Here is a 16,896-nt window from a genome sequence, read left to right on the forward strand (position 1 = left end):
CTGGTGTGCTTCTTCCATGTGGGCTCTGTTGCCTCTGAGCTAGATGGCCGCTTGTTTACCTCCAAGTCTTTAAGACCCCAGACGCTATACCTTTTTGACAGCCGGGCACCATCAGCTTTCTTCGCCACATTTGCTTATGCACCCATTTGTCTTCAGTGATTGTATTCTGGAGGTGAGCACACATGATAAATGATTTTTTGTTCTTTGACACCAGATAACTGATCCCTTGGGCACCTCGTGATCACACAGGCTGATATGTTCTTCCATGTGGGCTTTGCTGCTTCTGAGCTAGATGGGCACTTGTTTACCTTCAAGCTTTTAACACCCCAGATGCTATATCTTTTGATAGCCGGGCACCATCAGCTTTCTTCACCACATTTGCTTATTCACCCACTTTTGTCTTCAATGGTTGTGTCGGGAAGGTGAGCATCATAGAATGCCAACCCACTAATTCTTTTTTTTTAAAAAAACTTGTGAGGTTAGATTCCTTGTTAGATTCCTCGGGTGGGAAATACCTCAGTCCTTGGCTTCAGACGAGAAAGAATCCACTCTGAAGCCTGGTTGTGATCCAATGTGTTTTTTTATGAAGGATACAAGAAGTTTCAGGTTTTACACAGGCCCCCTCAGGGCACTTCCCACCCACATGTGGCGAACTGAGGGTGGAGAAACCGCAGCAGAGCCAGCAGCAGCTGGAAAAGAGGGCGGTGGGCTCCCCATTCTGGCTTTTAGCCCCCCACCTCTGGGAGGCCTGGTCAACCATACTAGTTGACCCCATTGGCTGAATGAAGCCCACCTGGCCTCGATGGGAGCCCACCCAGATGTACTGGCTTTCCAGTTCAAGGACCTGAATTTGTGCCTGCCCTCCAGCCTTGATTGGCTTCCAACTTCCTGTCAAGGGGGAAAGGAGGCCTTGGCATATAGAGGGACAGCCCCTGGTTTCTGCCTCTACCTACCTAACAGTCTGACGTAATTCTTTTTTTTTAAATCGGGATTAATACATATATCAAATAATTCCATAGTTCACTCACATCCAGCAGAATTATATATTTACTACCACAATCAGTCTCCAAACATTTTTTTTACCATATGGCAAACACTGATTCTTTATCTCCAACTACAACTTGACCATGACAGCACTTCTAAAACACACTGTGCAAACATTTTGATGTGAAGGTTTTGTAACTCAATGTCCCCAACACCCAGATCACTAGCTTCTGGTTGATTCCCTGGATTCCAGTGCAGCCGCCGCCGTGGGTTTCCAAGGACGTGCATGTTCACAGCAGTGGAAAGCCTCGTCTCTCTCCCACTGAGCAGCCGCCTGAGACGAGACCGTGCCCAGCTCTTGATTGTCGATCTGGCTGAGCGTGGGGAAGGGGATGAGGAGGGCATGGGCAGGTCACTGATTACAAGGTTAACAAGCGCCGAACAATTCTTTATCTAGGTTCAACATTCTGATTCGTGTCTTCTTTGTAATTCCAGAAGTAAGTCTTTGAAAAAGAGAGAAGGCAGAATGGCTCTCTTTGTTGTTTTGCGGCTGCCAGGTGCCATTGCGCTGGGTCCGAGTGATGGTGACTCTGTGACCAACAGTGCCACACGCCCGCCCCTCTTGCACCAGCCTCACAGTGGCTCTGAGCCATTATTGCAGCCACGGTGTCAGCCCATCTTGCGAAAGCCTTCGTCTGTTGGGCTGCCCCTCGACTCTGCCAAGCTTGATGTCCTTCCCCAGGGCTTGGTCTTTCCTGAAACTTGTTCAAAGTACTTGAGGTGACACCGCACCCCCCTGGCCTCCAAGGCTGTGCTTCTTCCAAGACAAATTTGACGTTTCTTTTGACAGTTCACCCTACTTTCAATAGTCTTTGCCGGTGTCGTCACTCAAATGCACCTATTCTTCTTTAGTCTTCCTTATTTAATGTTCAACTGCTTTCTTCAGAAATGCAGAAATGAACATCTTAATTTAAAATGGAGTTTCAGTTTAAGTCTGAAGTCAGCCGATTCAGATATGCTAATACTTCCATCTGCGGAAGGTCCACCACCCCAGCTTCGGGTCAATAGCTTCCACGAGTTGCTCGTGAGCACAAGCTCTGTGTGGCGCACATTTCTGCACACTGTGAAAGACGTCAGGGAGGAAGAGCCAGTCTTGCTTTGGGGCCCCATGTAGGAGAATGGTTTTTGTAAATCCCCATGTACATTATTGTACAGAACCACATGTACGTAGCACAGATGCTTGGTGAAGAGGTGGCATTAGGCAAAACCAGGGGGAAAGTGCATCTAGGGCAATGCTTGGCAGAAAGATTAATGCAAAAAAGGAGAAGAGCTGAATGGAGAAGAGTCCAGGCTAAGGGAGAAGTGTGGAGGGGAGTTCGAGTAATGAGAATAAAAGGGCCACCACCATGGTTGAGGTCTGTTTGGGTTGGAGCACAAATGCGTTGGCTGTAATGGGAGGCTCGATCCTGACTTACGAATCATCCCTCCTGGACTTTTCATCGCCACCAGACACCACCTGACTCAGCAGAGAAGCTGGGGCAGTTGTCTCTCCTTCAGGCCAATCTCCTGGTTGATAGTAAACTAGAATGTGCTAGTCTGGGTTAACTAGAGAAACAAATCCAGGGAGGCTCATAGGTGTATAACAAAGACCTTTAGCTATAAGAGCAATTGTATATTGAGAAAACATCCCAGTCCACTCCAGATCAAGTCCAAAAGTCCTATATTAGCTCATATGTCTGATACTAGTCCATAAATTCTTCTTTACACTCACACAACACATGCAATGATGCTGAATGCAGGAAGATCACAGGTCAGTGGGTGGACAACCCAGTGCAATGGTTCTCAACCTGTAGGTCTCGACCCCTTTGGGGGTCGAACGACCCTTTTACAGGAGTCGCCCGACTTATAACAGTAGCAAAAAAAAGTTATGAAATAGCAACAACAAAAAAATTTTATGGTTGGGGGGGGGGGGGTCACCACAATGAGGAACAGGTATTAAAGGGTCGTGGCATTAGGAAGGTTGAGAACCACTGAGAGTGGATCCAGTGACTGTGGAAGCATCTCAGACTTGGCGTGGGTCTCCATGTGGCTCCTCCAGCTCCAGGGCTCTGGCTCCATCAGTGTAGCTCCATGTGGCTTGTCAGCAGGAAGAGGAAGCAGAGAGAGAGTGTGTGTCCCACCTCTAGCGATGAAGTCAGGAATTCCCGGAATCCTCAGGAGAAGGCCATGCCCACGCAGTAGCTTCGTTGGCTATGACCTGATTGGCAGGCTAGAACCCCCTCTTCGCAAGTTGACAAATTATGTAACTGCCCCGGGCACTGAGACCCAAAGAGGGGAAGTGGTTGGTCCAAAGTCTCATAGTCAATGATGGTGGCAAGATTGGAACTCAGGGCTTGTAAATTTGTTGCCAAGTCTAGTCTCCTTTGTACGAAGCTGCCCCTCTGAATACTCAGTTTGAAGGAAGGAATTAACTGCACAGTGAAGTCACAGTGCCTCTCATATATCAAGATGAATGGGATCAGGCTGTCCCATTCAATGAAAGAAGAGTGAGGGGTGGAAAGGGGCTTGGAGCGTCTTATAAGGTCTACCTAGGAGGCAGGAACATGGGGAGTGATCTCTGGCGCTGGTGGAGAGAACATCTCCGGCTACAGGCCAGAAGAGACTGGAGTTGTCCACAGGAATTGGGCGTTCCAGATCTGCACCTACAGAACAAGCAGGGTCGTCTGCATCTCTTCTTTAGCTTGCTTTGTCGCCTCCTCCTTTTAAGGCAAGACCTCCATATACTCGCTGTGACAGTTCTCTGGGAAAGAAAGAAACAAGGAAGGAATCACATCAATCCAGCGCTTGCAAGAGATGGAAGGCCTCTTCCTAGGCACAGGGCAGTCTCAAGGCCACACCGAAATGTAGGGTTGAGTTGTAGTCAATAATTCAATTGTAGCCATAATTCCTTATCTGATGTCTTATAATTCTATACTTTATGCCTGTGGCTATAATCTCATTTTCTAGCATGTTCTTTGCCAATGGACAGGATTAGAGTAAAATTAAGACCTGATTTTGGAAGAGGATGTGAACAAAGTCACACCCTTTCCTCAGGGGCGTCTTTGGATTCTATCCCCGCAGAGGGTGTAAACCAAGCCACAGGAGCATCTGTAAGACTGAACCTTAGTAGAGGGCGTGACTTCCGACAGCATCCCTGGCTTTCCTTGGATGGTTCTAACGTGCGCTGGGTCTAACCCACACCGCCTTGCTATGGGAAAACCCAGATCTCAGCTTCCTGACTGAGCGTCGGTAGAATCAAGAAGATCGGTTGTGACTTCGGGACATATTTTGGCTTCTGGCTCTGGACCCTGCATCTGGACTCTGTCCGACCTTCAGATGTGGGACTGTCACCCACATGTGACATTTCTCCTACCTTGTGTGAGTTTCTGTGGAACGTTTCAGGGAGTCACAGAACCCAGGGATGTGAGGAAATATATTTCAGGCAGGAGTGGGGGAAATTGAGCACGATAACTTCTCGAAAGAGTTGGGCATTTGGGAAACCTTTATTCTCAAGTCCTTGAGACTAGCCTGGTACTAATTCTTCTAAAATAAATGATTACCGCAGAGTCACCACAGGGGTGCTCAACATAGCAGTCCTTCCAAAGTCCAGCCTCAGAGCTTCTTGCCCCAGAGGTCTCCACCCACCAGCAGAAACCCCTTTCCTCCCTCAGAGTAAGAACTTCTGCAGTTCCTATGAGGGAGACAGAGAAAGAAGGTGAGCTGATGAGCGTGTGTTGCCACCTGTAGTGGCTGAGGACTGGGCGCTCCCTCTGCCAGGGGCTGACCACACAAGGAACATTGCCTTGTGGGACCCTCACTCAGTTCTTGGGGGAAGTTCTCTGAGGACTTTGTCAATATTGTATCATTGCTCAGGCAATCAATATTATCAACACCCCAACCACCTAATAGTTCCCCATCCAAGTTTTCCCTAGACAGCTAAAGGCTGCAGGCCAGGTACATTTCTGGATTTCTTGATCTACACCTTTTATACTTAGAGGGTAGCCTAGCCACGTTGGTGGGAAAGGGCCATGTCTGCAGCTGGGCCTAGAGAAAACGTTTTGTGCGTGGGTGCATACTCCCTGTGGGTGCATACTCCCTGTGTGGGAGTGCCAGTGCCAGGCAGCAAACAAGGGCGGACTGCAGCAATAGGGAATTTTTACATTTTAATAAGGAAAGACCTGACCTTTTGTCGCGGAGGTGAGAAGCTGGCTGTGCCAGCCTAGAGGGCAGCTTTACTGTCGTTTCCTGTTCCCAGCACATCACCGCCACGACCACCACCTGCCCCTTTATTACCGAAAGCTCTTCCACTGAGAAGATGACCACACATCCCACCACGAGGAAGCAGTGTTCAAGTGTAAATGTCGCGGCAAGTCTGAGTTAAATTCAACCCAAGTGCCATCTGATGGCTCCTCTGTGAGCAGGCTTCAAATGATGAGGTGGAGCGAGAGGAGTTACTCCCAATATGATATGAGGACACGAATTCTCTCCGCTTAAATGTACTCACCCTTGCCCACCAAAAAGCAAAACCCAAACGCACAGTCATTGAATTGATTCCAAGCCATAGCCGACCTAGAGGATCGAGTGGAAGCGCCCGTGTGGGCTTCTGAGGCTGCAAATCTTACACGGATAGAAAGCCTCCTCTTGCTCCGATGGAATGTCTAATGTGTTTGAACTGCTGACCGTGTGGTTCACAGTGCAAAGTAGAACCCACTGCATGGTTCCTCCTTCTCCCCGGAAATAATTTGTCACCTAATACTTTATAAAGCAATGTTTAACAAATAGCAGTCAAGTCGGACAGTGTAAGATATGACAAAATAATAATAATTTATAACTTATCAAGGGTTCATGAGGGAGTGGGGAGGGGGCAGGAAATGAGGAGCTGATACCAAGGGCTCAAGTGGAGAGCCAATGTTTTGAGAATGATGAGGGCAACGAATGTACAAATGTGCTTGACACAATGGATGGATGGATGGATTTTGATAAGGGTTGTACGAGCCCCCAATAATATGATTAAATAAAAAACAAATATCAGTCGAAACATCACAGGTTGAGCCATGGGGAGGGAGTAGAGGTGCTTTCTTTTCTCGTTGAAAAATCCTGTCCATCTGTGTATTTGCTCTGGCCGTGTCCACCCGTCCTTTCATGTGGACTTGGCTTCCGACAAAAACCAACACTTTTGTGTCTGCTGTTAACCAATAATAATTGGTTCGTTTAACAAACATTGGCTGCTGCTTTAGTTGTGTCAGCCTCCAAGTGGTACTTGTTGAACGGAGCAAGGAGTGAGTGATATTTGTCCCAGCTCCCCGGCTGAAGCTCATCATTTCCACATTTCCCTTCTGATCCTCCCAGGAGGCAGCGTCAGACAGCTACCGCAGGAAATGCACTAACTACTCAGTAACGGCCTGCGGATTCAGCGCTCCTCGTCGCCTGGGATTTAGTTTGACCGCAGCACCTGTCTCCGAGAGCAGAGCGGAGGCACCAAAGGACGGAGCTCCTGATTCTACAAAGCAGGCCAGCAGGGACAATGGACGAAGGCCTGTTCAGGATTCCCACAGGAGCGTTTGTTTGTTTGTATACATATTTTTCTGTTTTTACCATAGATATCATTGAACTTCATCTGCGACCTTCTCCATCTCTGGCACCTGCTCATTCTCTTGATCGGCCTGGAAAGGTGAGTCGCCAGCCCTTGGTTCGGTTTTTCGTATTTGGAGATCAATTCCTGTAGGCTCGAGAAGGTCTGTTTCTGAATGTCCTCCACGCTCTGCAAAGACACAAGAAAGGAAACCATTGTCCTGCACGTGTGAAAGGTGACACTTCAGAACTGTGGTTTCCAAGGCCAGCATCTTCTGCACACAGACAGAACAAAAAACCCACAAACCCGTTGACAAGTTGGACCCATGATGACTCCATGTTTTCAGAGAACTGTTTATAGGACTTTCTTGGCCATTCTCTTTACTGAAACAGGTCACCAGGCCTTTTCCCCCCCAGGCTGCTGGGTGGCCTTAAATTGCCAACGTTTCTGTCAGTGGTCAAGCACAGGCTAGACCACTCGGGGACCGTCACTGAAAGTAAGTGGCAATTCATGCTGAAGGACACACACCAGCAACCTCCTCTTAAAGACCAACCTCTGAATTGACCACTCTCAATAAAAAGTATGAATCAAGTGATTCCCAGTTCAGTCTGCAGAGGGAGCGGGTGCTCCCTCCCTTCCCCACCTCCATCCTTGGCAAGTTTTGTCTGGGCAGATGTGCTATAAGGGATACCCACCTCCCATTAAGAACTTACATCAGACCCCATGTTTGCTGACTAGAAAATGGCTTTGCTATCTTAAGAGACCTTCCGATGTGGACAAATGATGGAAAATACAAACTCTACAATCTACTCTTGGTAAATCCAGAGTCTGTTTGATCTACAGTCTATCTACTTGGCAAATCCAGAGTCTGAGAAGAAAATGAGAAGAAAAGACCAAAAAGGAAAAAAAAGGAATTATTTTTTGAACTGTAAGTAGGAATGTCACGTGACTCAGAAATTGCAAATAGGTGTGTTCTGTTAACTTCCTATGAGTCAAGTGCTATTTTCAAATATAACCTTATAGAAATAATGGACAGAGCAAAGGAATTTGCTGCTTCTGCCCTCGAGGGCTTGGCTTGATTGGTGATGACTGTGCGTTCTCAGATGGCCACCGTGCCAGGCTGCAGAAAGGATGACACTCCTAAGGCCTTCAGGTGTGCAGAGATGCAGGCTGACATTGTAGTCGTCTGCAGAGAGGTCTAGTTCAGCGCTGTAACCGCAGCACCACCTATTAGAGACCGAGAGCGGCCACCTGAGTTAGCACTGCTCTCAGGGCCTCTGGTCTGCGCAAACCTGAGAACACAACAGCCATGGGAACTAGGAAATTATCCAGAACCCCCACAGTACTCCCTGCAAAGAAAAAAATGTTGCTGTTGTTTTTTGAATTTTGGTGAAAATATACATAGTAGCATGTACCCTATTCATCAGTTTATATATGGACAATTCAGGATCACTGGTTGTACTTTTCTTTTATCATGTCTATTGTTTTGGATATCTATATATTCAAAACCGTTTTATTGGGAGTTAATACAGATATCATATCATTCCATAGTTCAGTCACACCAAGCGCTATTGTACGATTGCTACCACGATCAGTTTCAAAACATCCTTTTCTTTCCTGAACTCCTTGACATCAGCTCCCTTGGACACCCCCCACTGCCCCCGCCTTGTCCAGTCGCTGCCCCTATCGGTCATCAATCCTGATTGCGCTTTTCACGCTGTCACTCTTCGCACTGTCTCTGGCCAGATTCTGTCACCGTGATTACCTTAGACACAAAGCTCTCCAGACCACTCGTCTGTGCTTCTAAATGCACCGCTTAATGCTTCTTAATTTAGAGATGATTTTATACTTACAGAAAGGTTGCAAAGCCATGTACAAAATCATCCAGACCTCAGAGACGAACACTTTACTGTCTGCTTCCTCCCCCTCTCTGTCTTTAAACAGGTATGTGTATGTTCAAGGGCACTTCCAAAAGTTCACGGGAAAGTTCCTTTCTTTTCACTCCATTTTCCACAAACTTTTTAAAAGACACCTTCCTTGCATGTGTGTATATTTTTTAGTTAGTTGCAGACACGATGTCCCTTTGACTCTAAATATTTGAGTATTTCCTTAAAAGCAACAATGAAAAATACAACTTTCCTCTGGTTCCTAAATACTTCCTCCCCCACCCCCACTATCATGATACAAATTCTACCTTGAAAATCTGGCTAGACCAGAGGATGTACACTGGTACAGATAGGAACTAGAAACACAGGGAATCCAGGGAGGATGATCCCTTCAGGACCAGTGGTGAGAGTGGCAATACTGGGAGGGTAAAGGGAGAGTGGGTAGGAAAGAGGGAACCGATTACAAGGAACTATATGTGACTTCCTCCCTGGGGGACGGACAACTGAAAAGTGGGTGAAGGGAGACGTCGGACAGGACGATATGACAAAATAACAATTTATAAATTATCAAGGGCTCATGAGGGAGCGGGGAGCAGGGAGGAAGGGGAAAAATGAGGACCTAATGCCAGGGGCTTAAGTGGAGAGGAAATGTTTTGAGAATGATGAGGGCAATGAATGTACAAATGTGCTTTACACAATTGATGTATGTATGAATTGTGATAAGAGTCATACGAGCCCCTAATAAAATGATTTAAAAAAATGAAAAGCAATGACATTAAATAACCTTACTACAAATCAGAAAATTAACCCTGAAGCAGTTCCACGAGTTCGCTAATCCATAGGCTGTAATCAAAGTTTGCTAATTGCCTCAGTAGTATTAGTCTTTTATAACATAGAGAAATTATTCGTATTCGTATTCGTATCATGGTATAGTCTAAACTCAAATATCCCCAATGCTCATTAGCATACTGAAGATTCCGAGAAATTTTGCAATAAAGAATCTCTTTCAAGCCTTTATCCCAGAGCTTCAGAATGACTGTTTCAGGGTACTCAGTCAATAAATAAAATTTTAATTCAGTTTATTTTATTCTACTTCTCAAGTCCGGTAATTGAATTCAAAAGAATAAACAGAAATAAATAAAACAAATCCAAAAGATTTCTCCCTTTTGTATTTGCATACAGCTGGAGAATTCCTGTCACTTCCTAAACATACATGCCTCTTCCTACCTTTCCTCTCCAATTCCATCCAAGGTCATTGTTGAACCTTCTGATGCAACAGCAGTGCTGCATGGAGCCCTTTCTTTTGACCGCTGGGGTGCCAGGGTTCTATGCCTCTATATCCGTGAAGAACAATAACCATGGTCTCCCAACTCCGCTTCCCTTATTTATCTCAGATTAACTATCGATCTGATTCTAACTTTCTAATGGCACTTCCCTTTTTAGAGAGCCTCCACCAGGTCACATCCCAGGTTCAATCAATGACCTCAGGGACCACCTGCATCCCCACCTCTTCCAACTTTCTAAAAATTGATATTGCAAAAGTCTTTGTACATTCTTACCTGTATTGTGTAATGCCCATGTTTCTCTGGGAAGATTCGGTATGTGTAGACCAAATTTTTAAACCTGTGGAAAGATGATTGTGTGAATTGGAATTTGCTAGTACACAAAAGTCCAGTTAACATTTACCATTAGAGTTTCTCTGCAATGCCTTTGTTGATCCTGGGTCTCTAAAGGGAATGGGTTCTTTGTAAATGCTCTTAGCTCTGGGGATTTGAGGAACCAGGGATTTTGAAATGAGACTCTTATTCTAATGATGGATGTGCGACTGCAGCAAAGAGGATACTGAAAGTGAACATACAATTCCCATGGTCTTGGTACACCTCACTAGTTCTCCCCCAACCCCCACCACCCCCTTTACCTGCTTAGTTGTAAATTGAAATAATATGCAAAGCACCACTGTACCTCATGCCAGTGTTATTTATTAGATAACGGATCATTGCCCACCTTAGAGATGGTTAGTGTAACTGACATATAGAATGTTGGTAATTTTGTCGAAGGAAATGATACATGGTGTTCTTGTTTCTCACAGGAACTAATAATCAAACCACAATTTAGATAACAGATCCAATCTAGTAAGTTCCATAAATCATCATGTTTCTTCAATTACAAAACTACACAGGCTCAAGTTGACTCTGAAGCCTGATGATCTCATTTATGAGCCAGTAGCACAGTGCTCCACGGAGGGTTCAGGGATTGATTTTCCATATGTGGGTGGCCGTGTTTTTTTATTCAAAGTGCTTCTAGGTGAACTTGAATCTCCAGCCCTTCAGTCAGCAGCCTAGCACATGAACTGCTTGTACTTCTCAGGGACTCTTCTACAATTATAAGTGGTCATTAATCGTAAGATACATTATCAATTTACAATAGCTATATTTTATATTATTTATATTTTTCTACTAAAATTTCCATCAACTATTAGATATGTATGTTCTGATTTCACTGAAATATTCAAATGTAAAAAAAAAGTTGGGAGGGGAATCAAAAACTTGACATGGGATTCAAACAGTTTGATATTCCTCACATGCATCCATGCCAAGAAATTAGTTGAGTAGTCTTTTGACTAAATTGACTTTTCAAAAATGGTAAGATTGGGATTGCTTGTAGCTATAAGGTACAGGCGCTATTCTATGGAAACTTCCTTTTTAATTATTTAGAGATTTTGATCCCAAACTCAAATCCACTGCCATTAAGTTGATTCCAAGTTCAACTTTTAACCTTGAGGTTAGAAGTTCACCAGTAATCCACGACCCTACTGACTTCAAATTCCAACCTCCTTTGTGGTGCTTTCTGAGACCCGAATAAGCCAGGAGGTATTTCCAAATTCTATGGCAAGTAATAAGGACTTTTGCATGAATCCTTGTCCACATGTGACAAATGTGTCCTTAAAGCACAAACCTGGGAAGAGATCTCAAAAAATATCTTTTCAGAGATAGATTTAAATTAGGATCCAAGTCTTCAAAGGACAGCACTGAAGCTACAGCTCAGGGAGAGGGACATGTCTGATCAGAGCACACGGGAGCAAATGAAGGGGGAGGAAACAGAGTGGAGCACATCATGGCCCACCAAGTCTTGAGGACCATATCCCTGCTCAGAGCAGCCAATGCACAGAAAGGACTATATGGCCAGCCCCACTATGAGACATGACATCCCTCACTGACCCATAGCCCTACAGGGGACAACACTAGAGACACAGGGTGGGAATTGTGCCTGATCTGACCCCACCACACAGAAGCAAAACACTAAGGGTGTGCAACAGAACAGTAAGGGGAGCAGAGCAAGGAAGTCCCGAGGGAGTACCAAAAATAGACTGGGGCCAGGGCATGGTACCCCATCAGACTTGACCGGAAAACACTCCTAAAGGCCAACAAACAGACCTTGAACTATTTACAGGCTTTTCAATTATTTGTCATTGTTTTGTTGTTGTTGTTGTTTTGTTTCTTTTGTTACTTTGTTTTGCTCTGTCTTGTTTTTGTGCATTTTATTATCTCTGCGGGTTTATCTAGATAAGATAGGCTGGATAAACAATCTGGAGGAGAAAACAACGGGACCAACAGTTCTGGGGGGACATGGGAGAGGGGGAGGTGAGGGAAAGGAAGTGGTGTTAACAAACCCAGGGACAAAGGAACAACAAGTGATCCAAAATCAGTGGCGAGGAGGTGTAAGAGGCCTGGTAGGGCTTGATCAAGAGCAATGTAACCAAGAGGAATTACTGAAACCCAAATGAAGGCTGAGCATGATAGTGGAACAAGAGGAAAGTAAAAGGAAATAGAGGAAAGGACTAGGAGGCTAAGGAAATTTATAGAGGTCTAAAAACAGGCATGCACATATGTAAATATATTTATATATGAGGGTGGGGAAATAAATCTCTGTGCATATATTTATAAGTTTAGTATTAAGGTAGCAGATGGCCATTGGGCCTCTACTCAAGTACTCTCTCAACCCAAGGACACTTTATTTCTTTAAGCTGGCATTCTATGATGCTGATCTTCCCAATACGATCGGCCAAGAAAAAGTGGGTGCACAAGCAAATGTGATGAAGAAAACTGATGGTGCCAGGCTATCAAAAGATATAGCATTTTGCGTCTTAAAGGCTTGAAGATAAACAAGCAGCCATCTAGCTGAGAAACAACAAAGCCCACATGAAGGAGGAACACCAGTGTGTGTGATCACCAGGTGTCAATAGAATCAGGTATCAGGTATCAAAGACCCAGAACAAGAAATCATATCATTGTGAATGAGGGAGAGTGTGTAGTGGAGACCCAAAGCCCATCAGTAGGCAATTGGACACCCCCTTACAGAAGGGTCTTAGGGAGGAGATGAGCCAGTCAGGGTACAGTATAGCACCGATGAAACATACAACTTTCCTCTAGTTCTTAAATGTTTCCTCCCCCTACTATCATGACCCCAATTCTACCTTACAAATCTGGTTAGAACAGAGCATGTACATGGGTACAGATAAGAGCTGGAAACGCAGGGAATCCAGGACAGATAAACCCCTCAGGACCAATATTGAGAGTAGCCCTCCCAGGAGGGTAAGGGGAAGGTGTTGGGGAGAAAGGAGGAACTGATCACAATGATCTACCTGTAACCCCCTACCAGGGGGATTGCTGACAGGAAAGTGGGTGAAGGGAGACATTGGTCAATGTAAGACATGAAAAAAAATCATAATAATTTATAAATTATCAAGGGTTCATGAGGAAGGGAGGCTGGGGGAGGGAAGGGGTGAAATGAGAAGCTGATACCAAGGGCTCAAGTAGAAAGAAAGTGTTTGTAAATAACGATGGCAACAAATGTACAAATGTGCTTGACACAATGGATGGATGTATGGATTGTGAGGAGTTTTAGGAGCCCCCAATGAAATGATTTAAAAAAAGAAGAAGAAGAGGACTTCGAACAAGTGGTATCATTGCTGATGTCAGATGGATCTTTACTCAAAGTATATGGAATTTCAGAAAGATGTCTACTTGTGTTTTATTGATTATTCCAAGGCATTCTTCTGTGTGGATAATAACAACTACAGATAACATTAAGAAGGAAAACATTAACATTCTAAAACACTTCATTGTGCTCTTGAAGAACATGCACATGTGTCAAGAAGTAGCTGTGCAAACAGAACAAGGGAATACTGCCTGGCTTAAAATCAGGAAAGGTGTAAGTCAGGGTTGTGTCTTTTCACTATAGTTATTCAATCTGTCTGCCGAGCAAATAATTCAAGCAGCTAGACTATAAAGAAGAATGTGGCATCAGCATTGGAGGAAGGCTTATCAACAACCTGCAATACGCAGATGCCACAGCTTTGCTTGCTGAAAGTGAAGATGACCAGGAGCGCCTGCTGGTGAAAATCAAGGATTGCAGTTTTCAGTATGGATTATAAATCCATGTAAATTAGAACAAAAGCCTCACAACTGGACCAATAAGTAACTCATGATACACTGAGAGAAACGTGAAGTTGTCAAGGATTTCATCTTGTTTGGACCCGTAATCAATGCCCATGGAGACGGTAGTCCAGGAATCAACGCACTGCATTGGGAAATTCTGCTGCACAAGATACCTTAACAGTACTGAGAATCCAGGATGTCATTTTGAGAATGAAGATATACCTGACCCAAGCCACAGTATTTTCATCTGCATGTGAACGTGATCTGAATGGTGAGCAGTTCGAAACCACCAGAAGCTCCGTGGGAGAAAGACTGGGCTTTCTACTCTCATAAATAGCTACAGTCGTAGAAACCCACAGGGGGTCGCTATGAGTCAGCATTGACTCAATGGCAGTGAGTGTGGTTTGGTTTTTGTAAACGTTTGAAGCATGGAATACGGACAATGGAAGAAATGTGATACTTTTGAATTGTGGTGCTGCTGAAGAACATTGAAAGTACCATAGACTGCCAAAAGAACAAACCAATCTTTCTTAGAAGATGTCTAGTCAGGTTGCTCCTTAGAAGCAAAGATGGTGAGGCTTCAGCTCACGTGCTTACATGTTATCAGGACACGCGGGAGCCTGGAAAACAACACCCTGCTCAGGAAAGTAGCGGGGCAACGGAAAAGAGGAAGACCCCCCCAAGATGGATTGACACAGCGGCTGCAACACGGTGCTCTCAAAGTCAGGAACAATTGCGAGGGTGGCGCAGGGCTCAGCCGCAGTTCTTTCTGTGGAGGATAGGGTCTCTGAGTCAGAACCGCCTTGACTGCACCTAACAACAACAACAACAACAACAACGGTGTTCCTGGTGGTTTGAAAATAGGTCTAGTAATCATAGTACTATTTTGCAACGAGACGTGTTTTGTGTAAACAATAAATGGTATAGATGTATATGTGGAACGTTTCATGACTCTATAACAAGATGGACACAACAAAGCCCGAGGTTTGACTTTTACTTTGGTTCCCCACAGTCCTGAAGACCCTGTGGAGCAGCCCCACTCTGCACCTGCGGGGTTGCCATGAGACAGAATCCCCAGCAACAACGGCAACGATAACAAGCTTGGTGGCAGCCCTGTAAGAAAATAGCAGGGGGGCGGGGCGGGATTTTTCTCACTCTAGAGCTCCCCCTGGGGTCAGCCATCTGAGCACAACATGGTGAGTCACGTCTTCTAACTTCCCAGCTCTCTCTCCACCCAAAGGGCAGCTGTGGAGTGAGAGAGATGCCCACACTGGTCATACTTGGAGGGAGTAGAGGTCAACCTTCCAATGGCTCCCAGCTTTCCCAGATGGCTCTTCATGTAGAACCTTAGCCTAATTTGCTCTCCTGTTCTCCTGTTCGCCTTCTTATAAACATACCCAAACAAAACCCTTGCTACTTGACTGCCACAAACTAGTTATAGTGAATCCATGTGTGCCAGTGGAACACGACGTATGGTAGAGGTTTAAAATATATGTATATTTTATCTTTAAAAAATATATATGTATATTTAATAATATACATTAAATATATGTGTATTATATCATACCCACGTGTATATATATTTATAAATATACATATATGTATATTTTATCTTTTAGGCTATAATCTTTTTTTATATTGAGGTATTCTTTTTTTAACATATATCTTCAATTTCCATTTTTTATTTCTTTTGTCTTTTATTTATATTTTTACAAACCCTTGTGTCGAGGGCTATATGTTCAATTTTCAATGAGGTGGGGGTTTACATTTCAAACCATCAATTCTGCATCCAACAGTTGAAACCACTCACCAACCGCCTCCCCTGCCCCACTGTGTTCCAGCCCATCTACCTCCTGAGTGCCCTTCTCCTGCTTATGGACCTCGTGCCTCCCTTCCACTCAAGTCAGTACCTCTCAACTTTCTTTCCAAAAGCGACCACGAGCCCCTGGGAGTGCTTTTCACTTTCTCTTGCGTTTTCAACGGATTACATAAGAGAAGAAGTGTCAGCTCACCTAAAGCCTGGCTGGTGGTTTCAGAAGATGAAGGGGACAAACCACGTGGCAGGGGCGGGGCCTGGGGCTGGAAATTACTGTGAGTGGGCATGCCAATGCCAGGTGCCAGTGTTCTAAGTGGTGCCCAACCTGCCTCCATCAGGCATGCTCTGAGGTCTCACAGATAGCTGAATGGTGAATCCTGAGGTGAAGGGAAATCTCACCTTTCATTTCCTTAGCACACTGCTGAGGCCTGGAGACGGAGGCGGGGAAAGCCTCGTGAGAGGAAAGGCAAAGCCGAGGGCAGGGCCATGGCGTTTGATGACAAGGGCAGGGCCATGGCGTTTGATGCAAGCCCACCAGGCGTCTTCTGCCTCTGACCCCACAGCTGGAAACAGACCCTGGCAGTCTACCGAGCTGGTCTTTTTGCTTTTAGTGGCTGCTTTTCTCTCAATTTATTTCCAACCATCTCCTTTATTTCCAAACATCATTAATAAGGCTCATTGTCAGGGCTTATTAATGAAAAAATGGGCGATTCCGTCCAAAAAGCCAGAAAAGATTGGAAATAAACAATGAGGATGGGGTAGATAATGGAACCCCACAGTAGAAGCTGTACCTGCTGGGGAGTCCAGTTGGGACCCCAATATCAAAGTAGGTGGACAACATTTCATTGCTTACAAGACATTTATTCTTTGTGGGCAAAGCATGGAGGGTAGAGTCTGCTGCAAAGACCTCTTTAGAGCGCTGAAAAACAAGGTTGTCGATTTGAGGAATAAGGTGTGCCTGACCCACACCATGGCATTGTCCGTCGCTTCCTATGTGGGTGAAAGTTGGATGTTAAATAGAGAAGACCACAGGGAATCCAGGGCGGATGATCCCTACAGGACCAGTGGTGTGAGTGGCGATACTGGAAGGGTAGAGGGAGAGTGGGTTGGAAAGAGGGAACCGATTACAAGGAACTATATGTGACCTCCTCCCTGGGGGAC

At 45.1% G+C, this 16,896-nt stretch overlaps 1 protein-coding gene across 1 annotated transcript in view; it reads right to left on the reverse strand.

Annotated features, from left to right (window-relative positions):
• Positions 1–3,723: 3,723 nt before the first annotated feature.
• SH2D1B (SH2 domain containing 1B) overlaps positions 3,724–16,896 on the reverse strand; it is a 40,107-nt gene continuing 26,934 nt past the window's right edge. The window contains exons 2-4 of the mRNA XM_004706772.2: positions 10,041–10,104; positions 6,619–6,784; positions 3,724–3,784 (exon numbers count right to left, since the gene is read on the reverse strand). Coding sequence (XP_004706829.1) covers positions 3,747–3,784; positions 6,619–6,784; positions 10,041–10,104 — 268 coding nt within the window. The 3' untranslated portion in view covers positions 3,724–3,746. The remainder of the gene's footprint in view (positions 3,785–6,618; positions 6,785–10,040; positions 10,105–16,896) is intronic.

This window comes from Echinops telfairi, unplaced genomic scaffold (genome assembly GCF_000313985.2).
Source record: "Echinops telfairi isolate 266 unplaced genomic scaffold, ASM31398v2 ScPeMD7_7424;HRSCAF=8462, whole genome shotgun sequence".
Classification (NCBI taxonomy): Eukaryota; Metazoa; Chordata; class Mammalia; order Afrosoricida; family Tenrecidae; genus Echinops; species Echinops telfairi.